The sequence below is a fragment of the Gymnoscopelus microlampas genome, assembly GCF_963454915.1.
Source record: "Gymnoscopelus microlampas genome assembly, chromosome: 18".
NCBI classification, from domain to species: domain Eukaryota; kingdom Metazoa; phylum Chordata; class Actinopteri; order Myctophiformes; family Myctophidae; genus Gymnoscopelus; species Gymnoscopelus microlampas.
The window spans coordinates 14,131,093-14,152,279 of record NC_139955.1 but is presented as its reverse complement, the minus strand read 5'-3'; the positions used below and the strand labels follow the sequence as shown (position 1 = coordinate 14,152,279).

The following is a 21,187-nucleotide window of genomic DNA, read 5'->3' as shown; positions in this document are numbered from 1 at the left end:
ACGAACATCTCAGTATAGTCAGTATCCATCTCCCGCCCACCCGATTGCTTTCATCTCAGGACTCCCTCGGCTCGCCCTACATTTCAAACACACATGTCGGCGATGTACAGAACCCCCCCCCCGATAGAGAAGTTCCCATATGTATCATAAAAGCTTTGAGAATGTAAGCAGCAGCCTCAGACAGCAAACACTGAGCCCCACTGTATCTGTTCCACCTGTTAGAGCCCTCACAACAACACTCAGCATTCCCCCTCTGCTAAAAGAAAAGCCCCACAAGCCTCTTCTCCAACATTCATCCTTCTGTTGTTGCCCATCTCTTTTCAGCCTTTCTTTTCATTAAACCATTAAGACCCGGAAACGCATCTGTGTCATAATTTTGTTTTTGCTATAACCATTATTTTATACTTTGGGCTATCCAAAAATAGCAGATATACAAGCTCAAAGCGCTAAGAGCTTGTAAATCAGTTTTCTTTTTAAATCTTGAACATTTGTGCAATTTTTTTTTCTTTTTTCTGGAGGTCCCTGGAACAAAATATTTTACAAATATTCGCTTTAAAAATATATATATTCAAAGATTTGCATACATTTTCACGATAAAAAAAAAAAAGCAGATCTACAAGCTCATAGCGTGGCACTCAGTGCCGCACTATGAGCTTGTAAAGAAATCTAAAATGGCACAGAACATTTCCCGATCTAAATGGGTTAAACAGTGCTAATTTCACTGCACAGTCTGTAATTATTATTACCCCCCACCAAAAGCTGTCTGCCTCACCCCCAACCCCCGTAACGTCTCTCGCCTCCCGCTTTTATTTCTCTCGTTTGTTTAAATTTGCCCCGCGGCCGACAGGCAGCACCACCGCTCCGCGCTTACCCTGTCAAGGGTGGTTAGTCGGAGAGGGTGGAAAGAAGAGCCAAAGAGGAGAGACGTGGTGAGATTAAAGGTCCGGTGCCCAAGCCTTGAAGCAAATCGTCTGCCAGCTGCCATTTATTTACAGTTTACTAACAGTGAGATACTGTGAGCCCGATGGAGCAAGAGAGTTAAGACAAGCCAACACTAAGAAGAAGGAAGGAGAATTTCTTAGAGGAGAACAACATACGGTTTGGCTTTGCTTGGATGCAAGTAACCTCACCTCATTACCACTGTTGCTGAGACACAAACCCCAAGAGTGGGACAAGGAGACACATCTAATAGACGGATGACTGAATCATTCATCATAGCGGAGATATGAAACGGCAGCAGCACTCCGGTCCAAGCATATTTCATGAGGCGGTGATCATTCAAGTCAACCTGACAGTTGCAAGATATGCAAATGTACTACAAGTACCCAGGACAGATATTAGGGCCGCAAAAACAGCCATAACCTGCCCACCACTGTGGAGACTGGGGTTCAATTCCTCTGTTGTGCCTTCAGCTTGGCTGGATGCTCCCAACAAACACAATTTGCTGTGTTTAGTGGGTGGGCGATCTGTCATTGCACTAGCAACTCCTATTCAGCAGGGAGCAGAACTGGGCAAGTTAGCGTGTTCCTCCGTATGTGTCACATCCTCCCAGTGAAGCAGCTGGCAACTCCATGTGTATCGGAAGAGACATGTGCTCATCTATACCCTTCACAAACAAAACAGTAGGGGGTTGGCGGTGACAGTCAGGGACTATACACAAGGCAATAGCAATTGGCAATGACTGAAGTGAAGATAAAAAAAACAACAACCTCAAAACAGTTGATAGGGTGAAAAAAATAAAAAAGCCATACATGGGTGGCAAGACAGCAGTCCCATGTGATGAGTGGCTCTTATGCTATCTTATGTTCTTAAACAGAAATTGTAGAAGAGAATACGCTGGAGCAGCTCGGACAATTAAAAAGCCTCTTTCTATTAAGGTGCTAATACAAATAGATAATGACTGACGTTTCGATGCAACTGCATCTTCCTCATAGTCATGTTCTTAATCAGAACTCATAAGAGCTAGTCTAAGAACTTGGGCTAAGACTAGGGGTGTGCCGATACACTAATTTCACCAAACGATACGATACGATATTTGGCTCACAACTTCGATACGATTTCGATACGATACGATACGCACTTTTTTTATTATGAAAATATATGGAGGAGAAAAAAAGAAAATGCAAACAAATAATTCTGTTTTTGCATTATTCAGACATGCAAACTTGTAGCTTTTCAGCTACAATAGCCGTTTTGAATCCAAATAGTATGACACCTGACCCGAAAAAAAAACATGTTGTCACTCTTTTCACTTCGGGGACGTTTGCATGCCTGATTATTATGATTGTAAAAAAAAAAAAAAAAAAAAAAAAAAAAAAATTCAAAAACGATATTTTTTTTCCCCAAAACGATACATATCGTCGCGAAAACGTATCGCGATATATCGCGGGACGATATATCGGCACACCCCTAGCTAAGACTATAACAAGACGTGAAAAATCTATTTAATCTACATATACTAAGAACAGAATGTACTATAAGATCACTGTAATGGAGAAAATCTATTCTATCCCAGTCATATTAAACCTCAAAGTAATGATCTACTGTATGTCTGGATTATGTACAAAAATAATGGCATAGTACTGTACTAGTATGTGGTATTATTTAACACATGAGGTGTAGTTCTCAGATGAACAAATAGTGGCAGTAACTGTGCAGTGTGCACGATACAACACGAACACACGATAAAACCACACAGCATACGCTCTTTTCTTATCCAGAGTCAACAAATGACAGTAATGGTAAATGATCAAGTAAATAGAGTGCACAGAAAACACCATCTGTTATGCCACAGGATGCAATCATTTAAGATTAAACTTAGTGTGAGCTGCTTTTTCCCTCAGCTAGAGTATTGGAAGGTGTGATATTAAAGGTGCTGTATGTGATCTTGGTTCTTGGTTAAAACGAAACGTTTTGTTTGTTAAAAAGTGAAAGCTCTATATTCCGTAATCGTTGCTATAGATGGTCAGGGGTCTCCTCATCTCTCCAGTTTTCAGGTGGGTCACCAATTTGATCCAATCAGGACACAGAACCTAATGATCAGCTTACATTTTATAGTGTTCCAGTTCATTTCTTTTCTGCTAATGTTTTGTTTCATCACTTCCAATTTCACTTGTTTATCCTGTACCCTGTACGAGATCTCTCTCCTGATTGGATGAAAGTGGTATCCTGACCTGAAAATGCTTTTTCCATTTACTAAATAGCTGGAGAGACCCCTGTCACTTAGCAAACACTCTATAGCATTGATTACCATTAGAATATAGTACTACAATATTTAACAAACAGGCATCACTTAGGGCACCTGGCTTTAATGTCCGTGGGTAGGTAGAACAGATAGAGACACTAATGTCTTTGGCCTGGGAACCGTCGAGGAAAATGTGACTTCTGGGTTGCAGATCCAAGGATGACCATGATTGCTGTCACGTAGAGAGAGAGAAGGTCTGCACACCGTCTTCATGTTCCCAGAAAAATATATGTATTTATGCAGCGGTAGAAAAGTACATGTGGCCTTCGTAAGGCATACTGGGAGCATAACCCATTAAATCCGGGAACGCATATTACTGTATAATTTTAGTTTTTTTGACTATACTTTTATACTTTGGGCTATTAAAAAATAGCAGATAAACAATGTAGATGTGCTATTTGCTTTGAAAAATCGTGAACATTTGTGCAAATCTTTGAATATGTGTATTCTTTAAAGCTAACAGGTTTTTTTGAAAGAAACTGGTGGATCTCAAACTTTTTTCATGTCAAGGACCCACAAAATGATATGTATTTGACCATGGACCCTCCCCCCCGCCCCCCGCCCCCCCCCCTCCAATCTACAAATATTTTGTTCCAGGGACGCCCCCAGAAGCACAGATTTGAGCTATGAGCTTGTATATCTGCTATTTTTGAACAGCCAAAGAAATCTTAAAATGACACGATGCGTTCGCGGTCTTAATGGATTAAGACGGTGTGCAGACCTTCTCTCTCTCTACGTTATTATTTATTCTGATCTGGCACCCGTCGAAATAGCTGACTTATGGATGTGCGTGCACCTCTTGACTGCTCATGATTGCCGTCACCCCACCACTACCACCACCAATTCCGCACAACATAATTTCAATGCGAGGATGAATTGAGTTAGACCAAGATGCAGAGGAGCAGCACAGCATGACTTCTATGAGATAGAAGAGGAATGTGTGGCTCCTGCGCTCCAATGAGGATAATGTGATTGAAAAGCAAGACCACTTTGGTAGAGGTTTGGGTTGTGTCATGATGTAACTCCAAAGGTGGACAAGAAATCTAAAATAATTGCTCCATTGATTAGAAATTGATCATTCAAAATATGCTCCTCATTGACTTACATTGTACAGTGAAACAGCTCTCAAAGTCACTCTTTTAGCCTGTAAACGAACACAAACAAAGCTGATTCAGACAACATAGAACATCACCAAACCGAGTACCGTTTGTTTTTTTAATAAAAATGTTAACTTCCTGTTGATTTTACTATTTGAAGATCCGGATCCGCGGATCCGGTTTTCTTCCTAATAAAAATAGCGAAATCAACAGGAAGTTAACATTTTTATAAAAAAAAAAAACAGTACTGGGTTTGGTGATGTTCTATATTGTCTGAATCAACTTTGTATACGTTTACATGCTAAAAGAGTGACTTTAAAGGGTAAGACCACTTTGGTAGAGGTTTGGGTTGTGTAGTTACCTTGCCATGATGTAACTCCAAAGGTGGGCAAGAAATAAAAAAATATAGCTCCATTGATTAGAAATTGATAATTCAAAATATGCTCCTCATTGACTTACATTGTACGGTAAAACAGCTCTCAAAGTCACTCTTTTAGCACGTAAACAAACGCAAACAAAGTTGATTCAGACAATATAGAGCATCACCAAACCCAGTACTGTTTTTTTTTTAAATAAAAATGTCAACTTCTTGTTGATTTTGCCATTTTTAATAAGTAGAAAACCCGGACTGGATCGGCGGATCCGGATCCAGATCTTCAAATAGTCAAATCAACAGGAAGTTGACATTTTTATAAAAAAAAAAAACAGTACTGGGTTTGGTGATAATCTATATTGTCTGAATCAGCTATGTTTGGGTTCATTTACGTGCTAAAAGAGTGACTTTGAGAGCTGTTTTACCGTACAATGTAAGTCAATGAGGAGCATATTTTGAATTATCCATTTGTAATCAATGGAGAAATTATTTTTGATTTGTTGTCCACCTTTGGAGTTACACCATGGCAAGGCCACACAACCCAAACCTCTACCAAAGTGGTCTTGCCCTTTAACTGGACCTGGGAGAAAAGTCAGGTTGTGTGTTATGGCATTGACGAGAAGAAACGTGGCAAACTGGCAATAGGCTTTGCCATGTCTGCTCTTAGCTCCGAGAAGCAGGTCACGTGATAAAATGGAGCCCTCCTCCCGGAAATGCATTAAAAACTCAGCATGTGGAGAAGGGGAGGGAGGACTGGAACCACCATGGCATTATGAGAGGCAACTAAAAAGAAATAAAGGAACATAAAGACTCTGGTGTCGGTGAAGCCCCCTTCATTCCAGCCTGTTGCATTATTTACTTCTGGAAACCGAGTGACTGAGAGAAATGGGGCTCCTCGGAGGAGATTTTCAAAGGTTGCACAAACAACCTCCACACAAAACGTCTTCCATAAAATGTCACTGTTAAATAAAGTATACCATTTTCAGTTCTGACATTTTTTGCCATCATAAACATCTTTCAAGGCTTGGTAAAAGAAAGCCTTCAAAATATTGACTATATAAAATATATAGTCTATATATACAGAAAGAGAAAATATATTCTGTGTCTTTGTTTTCTTCTTGTGACTGGCCAATTCATTAACCCATTCAATCCAGGAACGCATACAGTATACTGTGTCATTTTACATTTTTAGTTATAGCAGCTAGCTTTGCATCTACAAGATCATAGCGTGGAACTTACGAGCTTGTAGATCTGCTATTTTTGAAAAATCGTGAACATTTGTGCAAATCTTTGAATATATATTTTTTTAAAGCGAACATTTGTAACTCAACTCTTTGCTTCGGGGGGGGGGTCACTGGAACAAAATATCTTACGAATGTTCGCTTAAAAAAAGTACATATTCAAAGATTTGCTAAATAATTCATGGTTTTTCAAAAATAGCAGATCTACAAGCTTGTAAATCTGCTATTTTTGAATAGCCAAAGAAATCTAAAATGACAGAGATGCGTTCCTGGATTGAATGGGTTAAAGACAAATGCTAAAATATTGTAGTGCCCTCTGTGTTTATGCCATCTCAGTCACCCCTCAAAGCACCCATTCTCCAGAGATTCTCTGTGCTGCTGCCTGAAGGTCTGGGTGTGATACTGCCCTTTAGTAGCAGGGAAGTGAAATAAGACGTGCAGAACATTACCTGTCCCAGGATTGGTCCGAGCGGTGGGCCTGGCTTGGCTTGTCCCGACCTCACGATGGCACGGATCACGCCCCCAAGATCCACCTTCTTCACGGCTTTTGCTGCCTTGGATATCTTTGACATGTTCGGTATTTCTGGTCTCTCTGAGAGAGAGAGAGTGTACAGTATGTGTGTGTGTGTGTGTGTGTGTGTGTGTGTGTGTGTGTGTGTGTGTGTGTGTGTGTGTGTGTGTGTGTGTGTGCCAGAAAAGCCCTTTCTCCGCCCCTGTGCAAACATAAAAAGCAAACCACAGAGAATTAGCACATTTGAGAAGAAAAACAAACAAATTAGCCTTTACAGCGTGCCAGCCACGACAAATCATTTACATGGCAGCCTCATTAAAACATCATACACTCAAATCAATACACATACCCACGGGGAACAAACAGGTTTTTTATACCGTTCTGTAGCAGTCGGTTAATTAAAAAAATCTTTCCCTTCGATCGTTTCAGTGAAAGCGACCCTGGAGCTGTTTGCGGTGCGGAGGAAAGGCAGAGTGAGACGCTAGGCCTGATGAAGACACCCTGGTGCTGGTAGGATTTAAACGTCTCCTGATAAGAATCACAGGGGGCATACCACCATTAACTCTACGGTACGGTCCAACAGGCCTCCAGCCTGCAGAAGCTTCCCATCACTCAAGGTCAAGGGCGTCCGCCCACTGACAGCCATTCACGATGGGGCAGGGGGTTGAGTGACAACATTAATATGCGGTTGGGGTGGGTTCTCGTTCTACAGGGAGGTAGAGGGGAGATGCCCATCTTTTATTCCACCTGCAAATGCATTTACCAAATTCAATTCAGGCAATTAGCGGAGTGGGGAGAATGGCCTGAACTGATGGCCTCCCTCCGGAAAGGCAGGAAGCATAAAAACAGGCCTATAATCCGCTGTTGGTGGGAAAAAAATGACAGAGAAATGGCAGTTAAGAAAGAGATCAATGACTAAAGCCAAGGGACAGATAAATGTTTTATGGTTTAGGCAATTGTTGCCCTGCATTCAGTAAAATCCAAGCACTGAGGGTGTCCCAATTAGATCAAGAAGAAAAACTACAGACAAACAATATGAGGAGACCTCATACTGCTGCAGATGTACAAATAAGAGAAACAAGTTGTGATTCTATCTCGGCTACCAATTATCTCACCTGTTTAAGTGCACCGAGGAGGTAATGTTTGTCTAAATTGATAAGCTCACTGTGCAGACAGTTTTAAATAGATGCCATTTAGCATGAATACGATATCACTCACGTACGCTGCAACATTTCAGAAGTCAATTTCATGCTGCTCACCTAACGCGTTCGGCTACCTCGCTCGCCGGTGAAATATCTTGTTGCAGTCGGAATCAATTTTAGAGCAGGTGGAAAAACAGAGAGCAGAATGCATAAAATCTGAGGTTGAGGACAAAACCCACTTTAGGTATCAAACAGCAACATATGAACTCATAACACCAAGCCATTGCATGATGGAAATGTACGAATAAATGCTTATGGCTGTGACACGACTGAAAAACATCAGCCATGTCCTTGCGAAACACTAGGCTTGAGGGAAAAAAATGAAAAACAATTAAGAATTGCAGCTGATGTAGGGTTTTAATCCCAATTTGGGACCAAGGGAATAACATTTGGAGAGCAGTGGGTGAAAAGACAACATCATGCTTTGATGAACCATAACTCCAATATCTGTCAGTATGAATAATGGAAACAGCAGTTCCCATGAACAATGAAATCACTCATCACAAGGCCAAGCCTGAAAGCTGAAGAAGAATTGACCTACATAAGGCATAACAACTGAAGTGACAGTCATTTTCACACAATGGAGTCACAAGACAGTGACTAAATAAATGGTAATCCCACGGCAGCAAACCCTGGTAAGACTATAAGATCAAATACTTGATTATGATGTTGCAGATGTCTTGTTGTGATTTAAAGGCAGATATTTTACATAGTTCAGACAATTTAAGCAGCTATATTAGGCCAGGTTACATTCATTTAGACCATGGTTAATTATAACAAGAACATAATAATTACTAACAAAGCCTATAATGATAAATCCATAAATCCAAATAGATTTTGATGATGTGAGCAATGCAGCCATTATGAAAGTCATAGTGGAAAATGTTAATATGCATTAAATAGGATAGGAAATGCATTAAAATCATGGTTAACTTTGTACCAAATTCCAACCGCACTCAGCCTACTTTTTGACAACCTTTGCAAGGAAAAGCTGAATAACGTACCAGAAAATGTATTTCCAACACTGAAATGCATGATGAAAGAATTCAAGATGAATCGTTTATTGATTATCCTATGTCCAGACAAAGTTCTTCAGACTGAACAGAATAGAAACAACTGTTTTCTGTGGGGACGACTTCAAAGTTATTAAAACTATATAATTCAAACTCTTGATTAAAGAAATTAATCTAAATGCCGTAAAATTGTAGACCTCATTGAGCTTCTTTAAGACCATAGTGGCGTTGTGCACTCAACTGTGTGGAGGTATTAGCTTGCTTGAGTATTCAAATCCTATAACCTCTAAATGCCCCCCTCATCATTTAAGCAATTCTCTAGAGTTACATGTGCTATATTTACATTTCAAGGAGGTTAAATTAATATTTGATTTAACGGTGTTCTTGATAATACTGAGAAATTGTCCTTGAGAGTGTCTGTATATACATAAATTAGTTTTTATGGCCGGAGTGTGATTTAAATGATATATATATAATTAATAAATAAATAAATGAATTAATTATATATATATATAGTCCAAAATGTTCCTTTCAGGAAATGGAAAAAATAACCAGTGTTTCAATGTGTAGTTTAAAATGTAGTCACAACAAACAAGCTCATTGTTAATACTTTTCATTGGTTAAATATTTATTAAAACCCATAGATTAGGCAAGATTTTTCAAAAGAAAAAATATTTCAGGATTTTCCAAAAATATTTCACGTTTTTTCTAAGAATTTCCAGATTTTTCAAAAGATTTCAGGATTTTTCAAAAGATTTCAGGATTTTTCAAAGGATTTCACGATTTTTCAAAAACATTTCAAAATCGCAGAAAATAGTAGATCTACAAGCTCATGAGTTGCATCACAATGCGCTGTGAGCTTGTAGAGCAGCTATTTTCACTACTATTGTGTGACACTGTCCTTTTATGGGTATTAATGAATTAAAACATGAAACAATTAAATAAGGAGACATGGTTTCTGCCCGACAGCTACGATGTGACAAATAATTTAAGGAAAACCCAATACTAAGTCAGGGCTTTTCCATGGCACTATACAACGGTCCGTTCTGAGAATAGTTAAACAACCTTTCTAATTGCATTTCCATTTTTGCACAATGGCACAGGATGGTTATAACTGTGCCAATTCCTGGATTTATGCCAGTTTCCTAACCATTTTTTTTCACGTTTTCTAAACATGGCCAAAGTGTGCCTCTGGGAGGTCTTAATGATGTGTGTACTATTCAATGATTGGCTTTAGGTCCTGCGGTAGGAAAGCACAATGATCAGTCAATACAAAAGGCTGCATCCTCCAAATGCATGTCTGAGTATTTACTACTGCTGGTGAACAGGACGGACAACACACTGCCAAATCCACAACTACACTCAATCGCATGTTATCACATGGTTGTTTACAGGCTATTCAGGTCATTAGCTCAGGTTCTCGCCAGCCACCACCACTATGTGAAATATAGACATGGATCATCACTTAGCAAAGCACCTCCACTACAAAGCAAAACAAGAGATCTCTTCAAGGTATAGGCCTATTTACATTTTGATCAGCAATGGCTGTAGCCTGTAATGGTCAATTTCCAATCATTTGTATATTTTACCCCACCATACTCAGTCTGTCAGAAACATGGGCCTTTATCCACAACTTGTGTGTTTACCATTTAGCACCGGCTAGAATGTTGACCTGGTCCACATTCTCCTGTCTTTTTGACCAAATTCTGCATTTGAGTTTAGACGGCCACATCCAGCAAAGCTTGCAACTAATAAACGAAGGAGGATAAAAAATTACCCTTGTATGTGTGGACATAGCCTAATACAGCACCGTCTTAAACTCATAGACATATGAGTTGCCGAACAAGCATGCTAGATTTGAAAATAACATGTTGGGTGATTTGGCACATATGTATCCCTACTTAATTTAACGCTATACGCCCAACCGGCGTGACAGTGTATGACAAAAAATAAAAAGAGACACATGAACACTTTTCAGTTGATCGCTAGTATCTTTTTGCAGAGGCTTGTGTATATGGGTTGAGACCAAGTTCTTTTCTCTCTCCCTCTATGGAGATTGTCACACACACAGATCTCTCCTGAGACTATGCTTACAGGGTCTAATAATGGCATGGCATCCTCCTCCATCCTTTGTTAAAAGGTTAAAGCTCTATTGTGATACAGTGAATGAATCATTGCTATAGACTAGAGTGCTTGTTCATTAACAGGGGTCTCTCCATCTCTTTAATAAACAGAACATGCATTTTCAGCTTCAATCTTAGAGTGTTTCAGTTTCAATGTTGTCTGCTCATTTCTTTGTGACATTACTTCCAATTCACTTGTTTATCCTGTATCCTGTGAGTTCTCAGTAATCAGTTTCTGATTGGATAAAATTGGTCTCCTGACCTAAAAAAGCATTTTCTGTTTAAGTAAGAGCTGGAGAGACAGCAGGCACCCGTAATTAAAAGACACTCTATAGCAGGGTATTCAACTAGATTAGGCAGCGGGACACAATTGTAAAAGGACTTGAAGTCGGGGGCCACAAGACTGTGACAACAAAAATGTACAAAATGTTCATAGTTAAGAGTTTAACCGTTTGTTGTGTGCTATAGATCTGATAGGACACAACAATGGACACATTATGTCCATTATGGTATTAACTTATTAGAGCTTCATACTGCATTCATGCATTTTAATGTTTGATAGGATAAGTTGTCTGTTGCAGCCCTTTATAGTGTGCAGGCTTTGGTTTGATATTAAGAAAAGAGGAAGTAGATACTGTATTTCACTTACCTTACCTTTAATTAATCATTATTTATTACCAAATATCTCTTATGGGTCTCGAGCTTACAAAAGTTTGGGAACCCCTGGCTGGTCTAATGCATAAGTCCAAAATCTCCCTCAGTTGAGATTTGGTGGACTGGACTGTGAAAGCCATAGCATTTAATTCACCTGATTTTCATACTCATGAAAATATTCAGTGACCCTGTGGATGGGGGCACTGCCATCCTGGAAGACACCATTCCCATCAGAATATAAGTGTTCATTTCAGAATAACTTTGTATTGATTTGCACTTTTGCAGTGACCCTTTCCTCCTAAGGGGACACGTGGACCCAAACCATGCCAGGAAACTGCCCCCGGCCCACACACATAACAAAGGCACCAGACCCCTTCACTGACTGGGTTACGCAGTCAGGCCAGTACTGTTCTTCAGGCCGACGCCACACATGCACTCAACCAATAGGCTCTATGCACAGCAGCCATATTGGAAGGAAAGTGGGCCTCTTCCTTACTTCCTTCACAGGTGTTACCAATGATACTAATAAAGGCTCTGTTCCAATTAGTGTAGCACAGTGGTTCTCAAACTTTTTAAGTTCAAGGACCCCCATAACCCAAATGGAACCAAATGGACACTCTCAGAGTTACACACCCGTAAGGGGCCATTTGGAACCCCTCAAGGAACCATGAGGGTACCTGGACCCCAAGCTGACTTGAGACCCACTGGTGTAGCAGAGTGTTTCCAGTGAGCCAATATGTCATGAACAATAAGAGCAGCACCCTGACTCTGTTTAACCCATAGAGTTCAAAAATAATAGAGGACACCGGAAATCGCCCGCCCATCCACTTGTATGGAGGTGCTCACCCAGCGCATACTCCCTTTTCACCCCTTTGTGTTGGGAAATGTGGCGGGCGGGCCTATTTGGGTCCTATGTGACACGTTTTGCGTCACCTCGCCCTGTGCGCAAGCTTGTGAGTCGGGCCCATTAGTCAATTTTTTTTTCGCTCGTTCATGTGTCTGGCCCCAGCAGTAATAAGCTGCAGTACCTAAGAACAGCCAGCATGTCCAATGCGCTTCACTGCTCCCTCTCGGTTCTGGGGGCTTGGTTTGACCAGAATGGAACAGTGGAGATATGGTGAAGGATGACTCATTTGACCACATCACATTTAGTTTTTTTCCACATTTGTCGATACGAAACCAAGGTCAGCAGGGCCTGCTTTTTATACATGTCACAGAAGATCACGGCACAGAAATGCAGAAGCATCTGCAGTGCATTTCTTTTTTCCCTACACAAATAGACTCCAGCAACAACAGACTGTTTGTGCCGATGAATAAAGTCAAGCACCCGAGGTGTCTCAAAGGCACCACAAAGAGACTCGTTTAGTTTTTTGTTGAGCACTGAACGAGGACAAAACTAAACTAAACTAAACTGCCTTTGATGTGTAACCACCCCTTGTTGCTCACAGCAACACAACACTATCATTCACCTGAGATATGATACCGGGAGTCGGATAATTACGAACCAGGGTCCTCGCAACTCACAGGAGCATGTGGTCAACGCACTGATTGAGCTACCCTTATTTAGGCTTTTGATTCATTTTTTTGTTCTACATTGTAACTTAATGCGTCATAATTAAATGATGTTTCTTAATGCTCTTAATTTTCTGTGTAAAGGACTTTGTTGCTGTAATGTGCAACATGAACTTGCCGTAAGGTTTGACAATGTGACACACAGTCACTCATCAAGTATTCTGCAACCATTGTCTGAGCCTTTAAACTCCCAAGTAAAAGGCACATTATTCCTTGTCCACAGACAGGATGTCCGCATCAACGGAAACTCATAATTTGCATACTAAATGAAGAAGAAATGGACAGCATCCAATTGTGAAGTAATCAGCCCTATTTCCCTAAATGATGCGGGCCTAATCCTCGTCTTCCAAGGAGACTATATGCACTCTGCACTGACAACAGGCTATATTCTTCTCTTGTTCTGGCAGTCCATCTAGTGGCAGAATTTACATCTCATTTTATGCATTCACAGACAGTAAAATCCTGAGGGTTGATTTAACTCTGAGAGCGTACAAATGGACCCAAAGGGGTCCATTTGTACGCTCTCAGAGTTAAATTAACTTTTTACAGTTTTAGAGTACAGTGAAGTCTACTCACTATTGACTCTCTAATCCACAGCATTTACAGTGGGATGAGTGAGCACAGAGCAGCCTTGAACAACGTCTTGTTCAAGGAAATTTACATTACACGTCTGTGTCTGTGGATGGATCATCTACATAAGCTTTTTATCCAGTTCATTGGAACTGAACGTACAGGGTGGATAACAATATCAAACTAGAAAATACTGTTCAGTGTGGGCTCGCTTCAAGCCAAAAAATAATAGTATTAAAAAGTACAAATTGTCGAGGTCCCAGGCAGAGCTCTCTTTGACTTGGTAATATCTGACTGTGTTGTATGTGTGTGTAGACTTGGCTCCGGTTGATCAGCTGTTTCCATTCTCCTAATTGTCATCAGTTACGCACCTGATTGGTGCTTGGTGTATGGGGTGTGTGTGTGTGTGGGGGGGGGGGGGGGGGGCTTGAAATGTACAAACGTATTGGCATCAAAATATACTTTGAGTACCAAAGTAAATGTACTCAAATATTCCAGAAATTGTCAAGCTTTTAAAAAATTGCAGATCTACAAGCTCATAACGCGTCTGCTTTTTAGTATGACATAGGATTTAAAGGTAGGGTAAGTGATTTGCTTTGGTTAAAATAAGTGTTAAATAGCTCTATATTCTGATAGTACTCATTGCTATAGAGTGTTTGTTCAGTATTGGGAGTCTCCTTGTCTCTCCACCTCTTTATTAAACAGAAAATGCATTTTTCGTTTCAGTTTCATTTCCAATTTTATCCAACCAGGACAGAGAACTCAATCAGGATACAGATTAAACAAGTGAAATTGGAAGTGATGACACTAAGAAATGAGCAGAAAAATTGGAACTGGAACACTATACAAATTAAGCTTAAAAATGGGTACTTTCTCCTGATTGGCTGAGATTTTGACACCTACCGAAAAATGTATTTTCTGTTTATTAAAGAGCTGGAGAGACAGGGAGACATCTGTTACTGAAAAAGCACTCTATAGCAATGATTACTATCAGAATATAGTATTTTAACCTTTTAACAAAATACTTTTTGTTTTAACCAAAAAATATCACTTACCCTACCTTTAAGTGGCTATATCTGCAAAGTAATGGACAGTCCGTTTTTTATTCAGGAAGGGGGGGGGGGGGGTGATATTGTTTTCTTTAGTTTTTTTTATCAGAAGTAGGGGAAAGTCACTGGAGGTTTCATAGCGTCATATTTCATGCTTAATTTACACTTGTGTGCCAAAATAGCAGACCAATGGACACTGTAATACGACAAAGTATAATCAGGCTTTAGTATAACTATGTAATCAATCATTTATGCAGGTGGGGATAGGCCCTCCACCCTCTCCACTGCAGCTCTCTCAATGCACATTTCATAGCATTTTTTTTAAACTAGTGGGATGGCAGAGAGGAAATGAAACTGGATGGCGGTTTCTTCACCCTTTGATGAAAATATACATAATATATAATATGATTTGAGACTTGTTCGAATAATGATATATTATAAGATATATGATATGAAATGAGCCAATGTGCCAAATTTGTGCAGAATGTCAAAATAGTCAAATCAGGCTGGGTAATCCCTATTCCCTTGTACTTGTAGAAATGGGAAGAAACATACCACATAACAGTATATATTTAAAGTAAAGCTATAAGTGTAAATACTGTAGGAAGACTTCAGCTGACCTTTCCAATGGTACCCCTTAATGTTCACACAGAGAGACATTCTTCCAATACAATCGATGGGGCCATACAATAACAAATACAATACAATAACAAGACGGTGTATTTGATCAGTCACTCAACAGGCCAGCAGTATTCTGATGTCGTCCTACAAAAAAAAAAAAGGAATCTGTATTCCTCCCATCAAGCTCCAAGCCTGGCTGGGGTTCATTATTGATTGGTTGGTGCCAAGTGATGCAGGTCAGTCCAACATAACAAAGAACTTTAGATGGTTTTGGATAATCCCTGAGAAATCAAACGAAAATAACCTGTATTACCTGGTTTACCCAAGGTCTGAACTCCTCTGCTATCTGCTATAAGCTAACCTGGATTACCTGTCTGGCTGAAATAATAAAGTTATTTAAAGAGTCTTTGAATTTGTGGGGGTTCTGAAGGACCAAAACCCTATTTTGAGTTGGTAAATGGTAGAGTGTAAGAAACTGTAACCAATGACTGGAAGTTGTATGCATTACTTTACTTATTTACTTGCAAGGTTATTAGTTAAAGCTGCACAGTAAGGTGTAACTTTACTCTTCTACCCCGGATTTGAACCCGGTTTCCTGCGCAAGTGCTGATTCTATTTTACCATAGAGCAAATAGAGCCTGTCTGCTTGCTCAGGGGATAAATTGAATCTTGACCTTCAGGTCAAACTGCGGCGTACTCCATATATGGGGATTTGCCGATTTATCAATATTTTTTGGGACATCTGCTGATCTAACTGACTTCCCACTGGGCAAATCTCTGCGAATCTTTTAAAAGAAATTCAAAATAGATACATTTTCAAAAGGTGATAATAGCAGTTTCATATGATGAACAGCATGTGTAATTAAATAGATAGGTGTTTGCACTTTCCTACTTATCACAGACTGTGTGTGTTCAGCAAACATGCGTCTGTTCCTGTAACTGTCCACTGTTTGGTTTACTTCCGTAGCAGTCATGATCCACATGTATTCTGGTCATATAATGTGGTTTGTGCAAATGTATATATACTCTGTGTTAAACCATTTAACTATACTACTCGAAAATAGCGAATCTACAAGCTCCCATGTGGCTCTATTTTTGAAAAATACAAAAAATAATGTGAAATGTATGCCTACAATGGCATGCCCAAAATAAACACCAAGGTCAAGGTCAACTTTATTGTCCCACAAGTGAGACATTTGGTAATGTAACTACATGTAACTTTCCTCTTCTACCCCGGATTTGAACCCGGTTTCCTGCGCAAGTGCTGAATTCGTTTACCATTGAGCCTGCCTGCTTGCTCAAGGGATAAATTGAATCTTGACCTTCAGGTCAAACTTCATGTCAGATCCTGTGAGACATGACCTTTGACACGATCTAAATGTCTCAATAGAAGAGAAGAGCAGGGAGACAAAATACAACCACCCCAATGAGTTATATTGTATTAACATACTCTACCATACAGATTGGACATTACATTCATTTAAAAAAAAAGTTACATAGTGCCGCTTTAACTAAAACAACAAAATAATGAAGGATAGATTATTTAAATTAACCAAAACGAAAATAAAAATCACACCCTGTGTGAAGGTAGCGGCGCCTTTGATACATTTTGTCATCGATATGTGTTTATAATGTGTTTATAGCCACGTGTCACGTGAAGCTTGACCAATCGCTTTGTTGACGTACGCACCTGACCAATCACAACGTTGACGTACGCACACGGACAAAGTCAGGTATAGAGCGGCTAGCGCCGCTAAAAATGAGGCTTTTAGTCTCGAAGTAAAATTAAGGGAATGTGTCCCTTTTATGCCCATATATGGAGTTCTGTGTAAGGCATGCTCAAATACGGAGTCGTCTATGCCAGTCTATGATGTCATAATGACTTCAGTGTACTCCATATATGGGGATTTGTCGATTTATCAATATTTTTGGGACATCCGCTGATCCGACTGACTTCCCACTCGGCACATTACGCAAGACCCCAGAACCCAGAGGTTGCATTGAGGCGCATTGGACATGCTGGCCATTCATAGGTACTGCAGCTTAAAACGGCTGGGGCCACTATACACGCACAAGCGAAAACGGTTTCGATCAATGGGCTCGACTTACAAGCTTGCGCACAGGGCTGCGCACCGAGGTGACGCAAAACGTGTCACAGAAGCCCCAAATAGGCCTCGCCCATCACATTTCACTACCGGAAGAAGGGGTGATTTCGGCCCATGCGCTGGGTGAGCAATTCAATGCAAGTGGATGGGAGGGGATTTCCGGTGCCCTCTCTATTATTTTGAACTCTATGACATTACGCCCTCAGGTCCTCTTGATACGCACGTCGAGTTTAAAGTCGGTCGGCCCCATATATGGGCTGCATACCGGTCAGGTCGGCGGTTTTGGACAATCAGTTCTCTATACTGTATATGGCTAGATATGGGCACTGCACTCACTCGGGACCTCTGCGATACAAGTATGAAGTTTGAAGTTGGTCGGTCAGACGGTTCTGGAGATACGTGAATGGACGGACAGAGATTTTGCACATTTATAGTAGGAGGATTTAGTTTTGAAAGAAATTACCAATAAAATCCAAAAGCTGGGCTCAGCACATAAATAGACAGAGTCAACAACTGCTGGGCCAGATACAGATATATTTACACTAGTGCCTCAAAATGTACCTTGAAAGATTCATTCAAATCGGCCACTAGGGGAGATCTTTACAAAACTCAGTATGTTTCATAACACTGTTGAATCAAGGGCAAGGGCAAGGGCATTAACAACTCTATTCAGAAAATATCTTATTTAAGAGATGTTTCATAGGTGCAGGAAGCAAAATTGAACAACCCTCTTTACTTGAACATCAATAAGGCTATAGGTATGTGTCTATGTGATAAACAAAAATCATCACATAAATCATCACATTAATCGCTGGGGCATTTGTCAATGAATTAGGGCATTAACAACTCTAATGAGAATGAGATCTTGACTAGATAAAAATGATCTTATTTTAGAGATGCTTTTCAGGTCCAGGAAGAAAGATTGAACAACGATATTAACTTGATTAACAGGGCTATCTGGTATGTAAACAAATCCCATTCATTGTAATGGCATTGTAATGGTGATGTAACTGATAATATATACTGCAACTCTTTCTCTCTCATGTGTATGTAATGTATGTGTGCGTGTACGTGTGCGTGTGTGTGTATGTGTTGTGTGTACATATATTATGGTATTCGTTGCTGCCTGACATGCAACATACATTTAAATAATGCTCTTGGAAAAGCACTAAGCAGTGATGAAACAATGAAAAGGAAATTCTGCAATGGAGTAACTAAAAAATGTTTTCATGGTATCGTGAGTTTAATGATCCAACTAGATACAGTAAATGAACAGTTTTTCAATTTTTTTTTTTTTAAACCAGTTGTCACCTGTAGTCAGTGTTAGGAAGGCATTATCATTACTAATTGTTTAAGGGGAGGTTAGTAGGCTATAATGTTAATAGTTTACTAGTAACTAGGTATATGTACACATTCCTAGAGTCACCTCCAAATTCCAAAGAAATCCCTGAGTTAGTCTAGAAATTAGTCAGCCAACCTCTGAGGGGTGACACATTTTGTTCAAATTGTTCAAACACTAATACTGTATTATTACTGTTGTCCATGTTCCCCTGCTGTGGCCAACCTACTGGACAACACAAAACACCTACAGTAGCTCCTCCACAACACAACGCATAGAGCAGGGGTCTTCAACAGGGGGTCCTCAGAGTTACTACAGGGAGGCAGGGGCGCCAAAGTTTTGTGTGATAGGGACTTATTTTTACACTAACCACTAGCCACCCTAGCATCCCTATTCTGAGGGGAACATAAGGCGAAAATAGCAGCTCTACAACAAGCACACAACAGCTTGTAGATCGGCGTTTTTTGGCAAGAAGGTTTGGTGTAGAGGGGAAGAAAATCAGACCGAGTACAGAGCCAATGGTCAAGTTTACAAAGTAGTGAGGGGTTTAAGTGGTTAAATGTCAGAAAACACACATTTAACATGAATACAATATGTAGTGGGGGTGGGGGGGGGGCAGGGATAGGTCACTTGTCACTATAGTGACAAGATGAGACCTTAGATGGGGGGGGGGGGGGTCCTCTAGCACAGTGGTTCTCAAACTGGGGTCCCGGGACCCCCAGGGGTCCTTGAGGAGTTACATGACTGTAGGATTTCTTAGTATAGATTAGGGTCCCAGAGATAGCAAATGGTATCAAATGGGGGTTCGTGGCCTAATGCTTATTAAACTGGGGGTCCTAGCAAGTCATCTTAACCTGGTATGCCATCTCGACATTGTCATGTGTCCTCTACACAGCACTTAAAACAATGTATACACCTCTATGTGTCATTAAACCAGACCTCAGCAACAATGAACGTTAAAGGGAAGCAACAATGAGCTACAGAAGATTTTGGTGAATGTTTTAACATTGTTGAAAGATACAACTAAATGTTTTTTTTTTGTAAATCATTACTACTATATCTATCTTGATGCTGTCGTTTAATGTATCTAAACAACATGTGAATCAAATTGCAATGCAGAGATCTAACCTGCAGCCCTTCACCTTGCTTCTCTCTTATCCCTCTATGTCCTGACATACGTTTAGGAAACAGGCACATATGCACTTGATACAAAAGAAGACAATGTCATATATTATACATTTTGATGAAATAACATAGACATAACTATTTATCATACCTGTCAGTTTAGTTGCACCTTCACGCCGTTATCAAATCCACACAGGGCGCCGCCATCTTGGATTCATCAACAGTGCTACTGCTGGCTACTAATGCCCGCAATACTGCCATCCACTGGCCTGGAGGGGTAACAACAGTACTGCCGCTGACATTTCTAAAATGTTACTGCATAAACAGTGGTTGAGTGGTTCTCAACCTGTGGGTCGGGACCCCCAGGGGGTGTCATCAAATAATTTTTTTGGGGGGGTCCCCAGATGACAGAGAAGTTAAGAAAAGTTAAAACAAAATAGAAAACACCATTACTGCACCAAAAGTAATCAACAAACTATACTATATAACTAAACTGGTCAAACATTGGCCAAATTGTCAATTAATATAAGAAAAGAGGCAAGAATTTTGAAAATAGCCAATCTACAAGTTCACAACACCTCGCATAGCGAGGCGTTGTGAGTTGTAATGCCTAAACTCCTACATTCCAAGTACTTGTGAGGATGGGGGATCCCCAGTTCAAATATGATTATTTTGGGGGGTCCCCACTCCCCAGTTCAAATATGATTATTTTGGGGGGTCCCCACTCCCCAGTTCAAATATGATTATTTTGGGGGGTCCCCAGTTCAAATATGATTTTTTTGGGGGGTCCCCAGTTCAAATATGATTATTTTGAGGGGTCGTGGCCTGAAAAGGTTGAGAACCACTGCCATAAAAGATCCATAAATAACGCATGAAGCCATCGCTAGTTCAGCCTTTCCGTGTTTATTCCAGCATGAGGTCCTCTGGCAGGCCGCTCTAAATTAAGGTCTCCCAGATTATGGGATGCAGGTGTCATAGCAGTGTAGCAGTAGGCATGATCAACAGGATAGGTACTGGTACGAGAACATAGAGATACAAACCAAGAAAAAGTTTTTAAAAAATCTAATAAAGGTAAAAGAAAATCTAGACTTAAGTCTGATCTAGCCATATCTGCACAACTGAGCCTCTTAGTTGTGAAATAAACAACAAAAATCAGTCACTATACTCACTTCCTATCCGACACAATGTTATAGTCTTACTAAATAGACTTGTCTTATTGTGTAAAGCACAATTTTCTATTTCATGAGTTATTTACAAACAATTTGACTTCTCATTACAATGCAGAAGCCAGAGTTACACCCTGAGCCCAATGGCTCTGAAACATCCAAATTAAATTACAGTAAGAAGA

At 40.1% G+C, this 21,187-nt stretch overlaps 1 protein-coding gene across 1 annotated transcript in view; it reads right to left on the bottom strand.

The window, feature by feature from the left end:
• mrpl11 (mitochondrial ribosomal protein L11) overlaps nucleotides 1-20,062 on the bottom strand; it is a 48,074-nt gene extending 28,012 nt beyond the window's left edge. The window contains exons 1-2 of the mRNA XM_084042107.1: nucleotides 19,991-20,062; nucleotides 6,405-6,668 (exon numbers count right to left, since the gene is read on the bottom strand). Coding sequence (XP_083898233.1) covers nucleotides 6,405-6,527 — 123 coding nt within the window. The 5' untranslated portion in view covers nucleotides 6,528-6,668; nucleotides 19,991-20,062. The remainder of the gene's footprint in view (nucleotides 1-6,404; nucleotides 6,669-19,990) is intronic.
• Nucleotides 20,063-21,187: the final 1,125 nt, after the last annotated feature.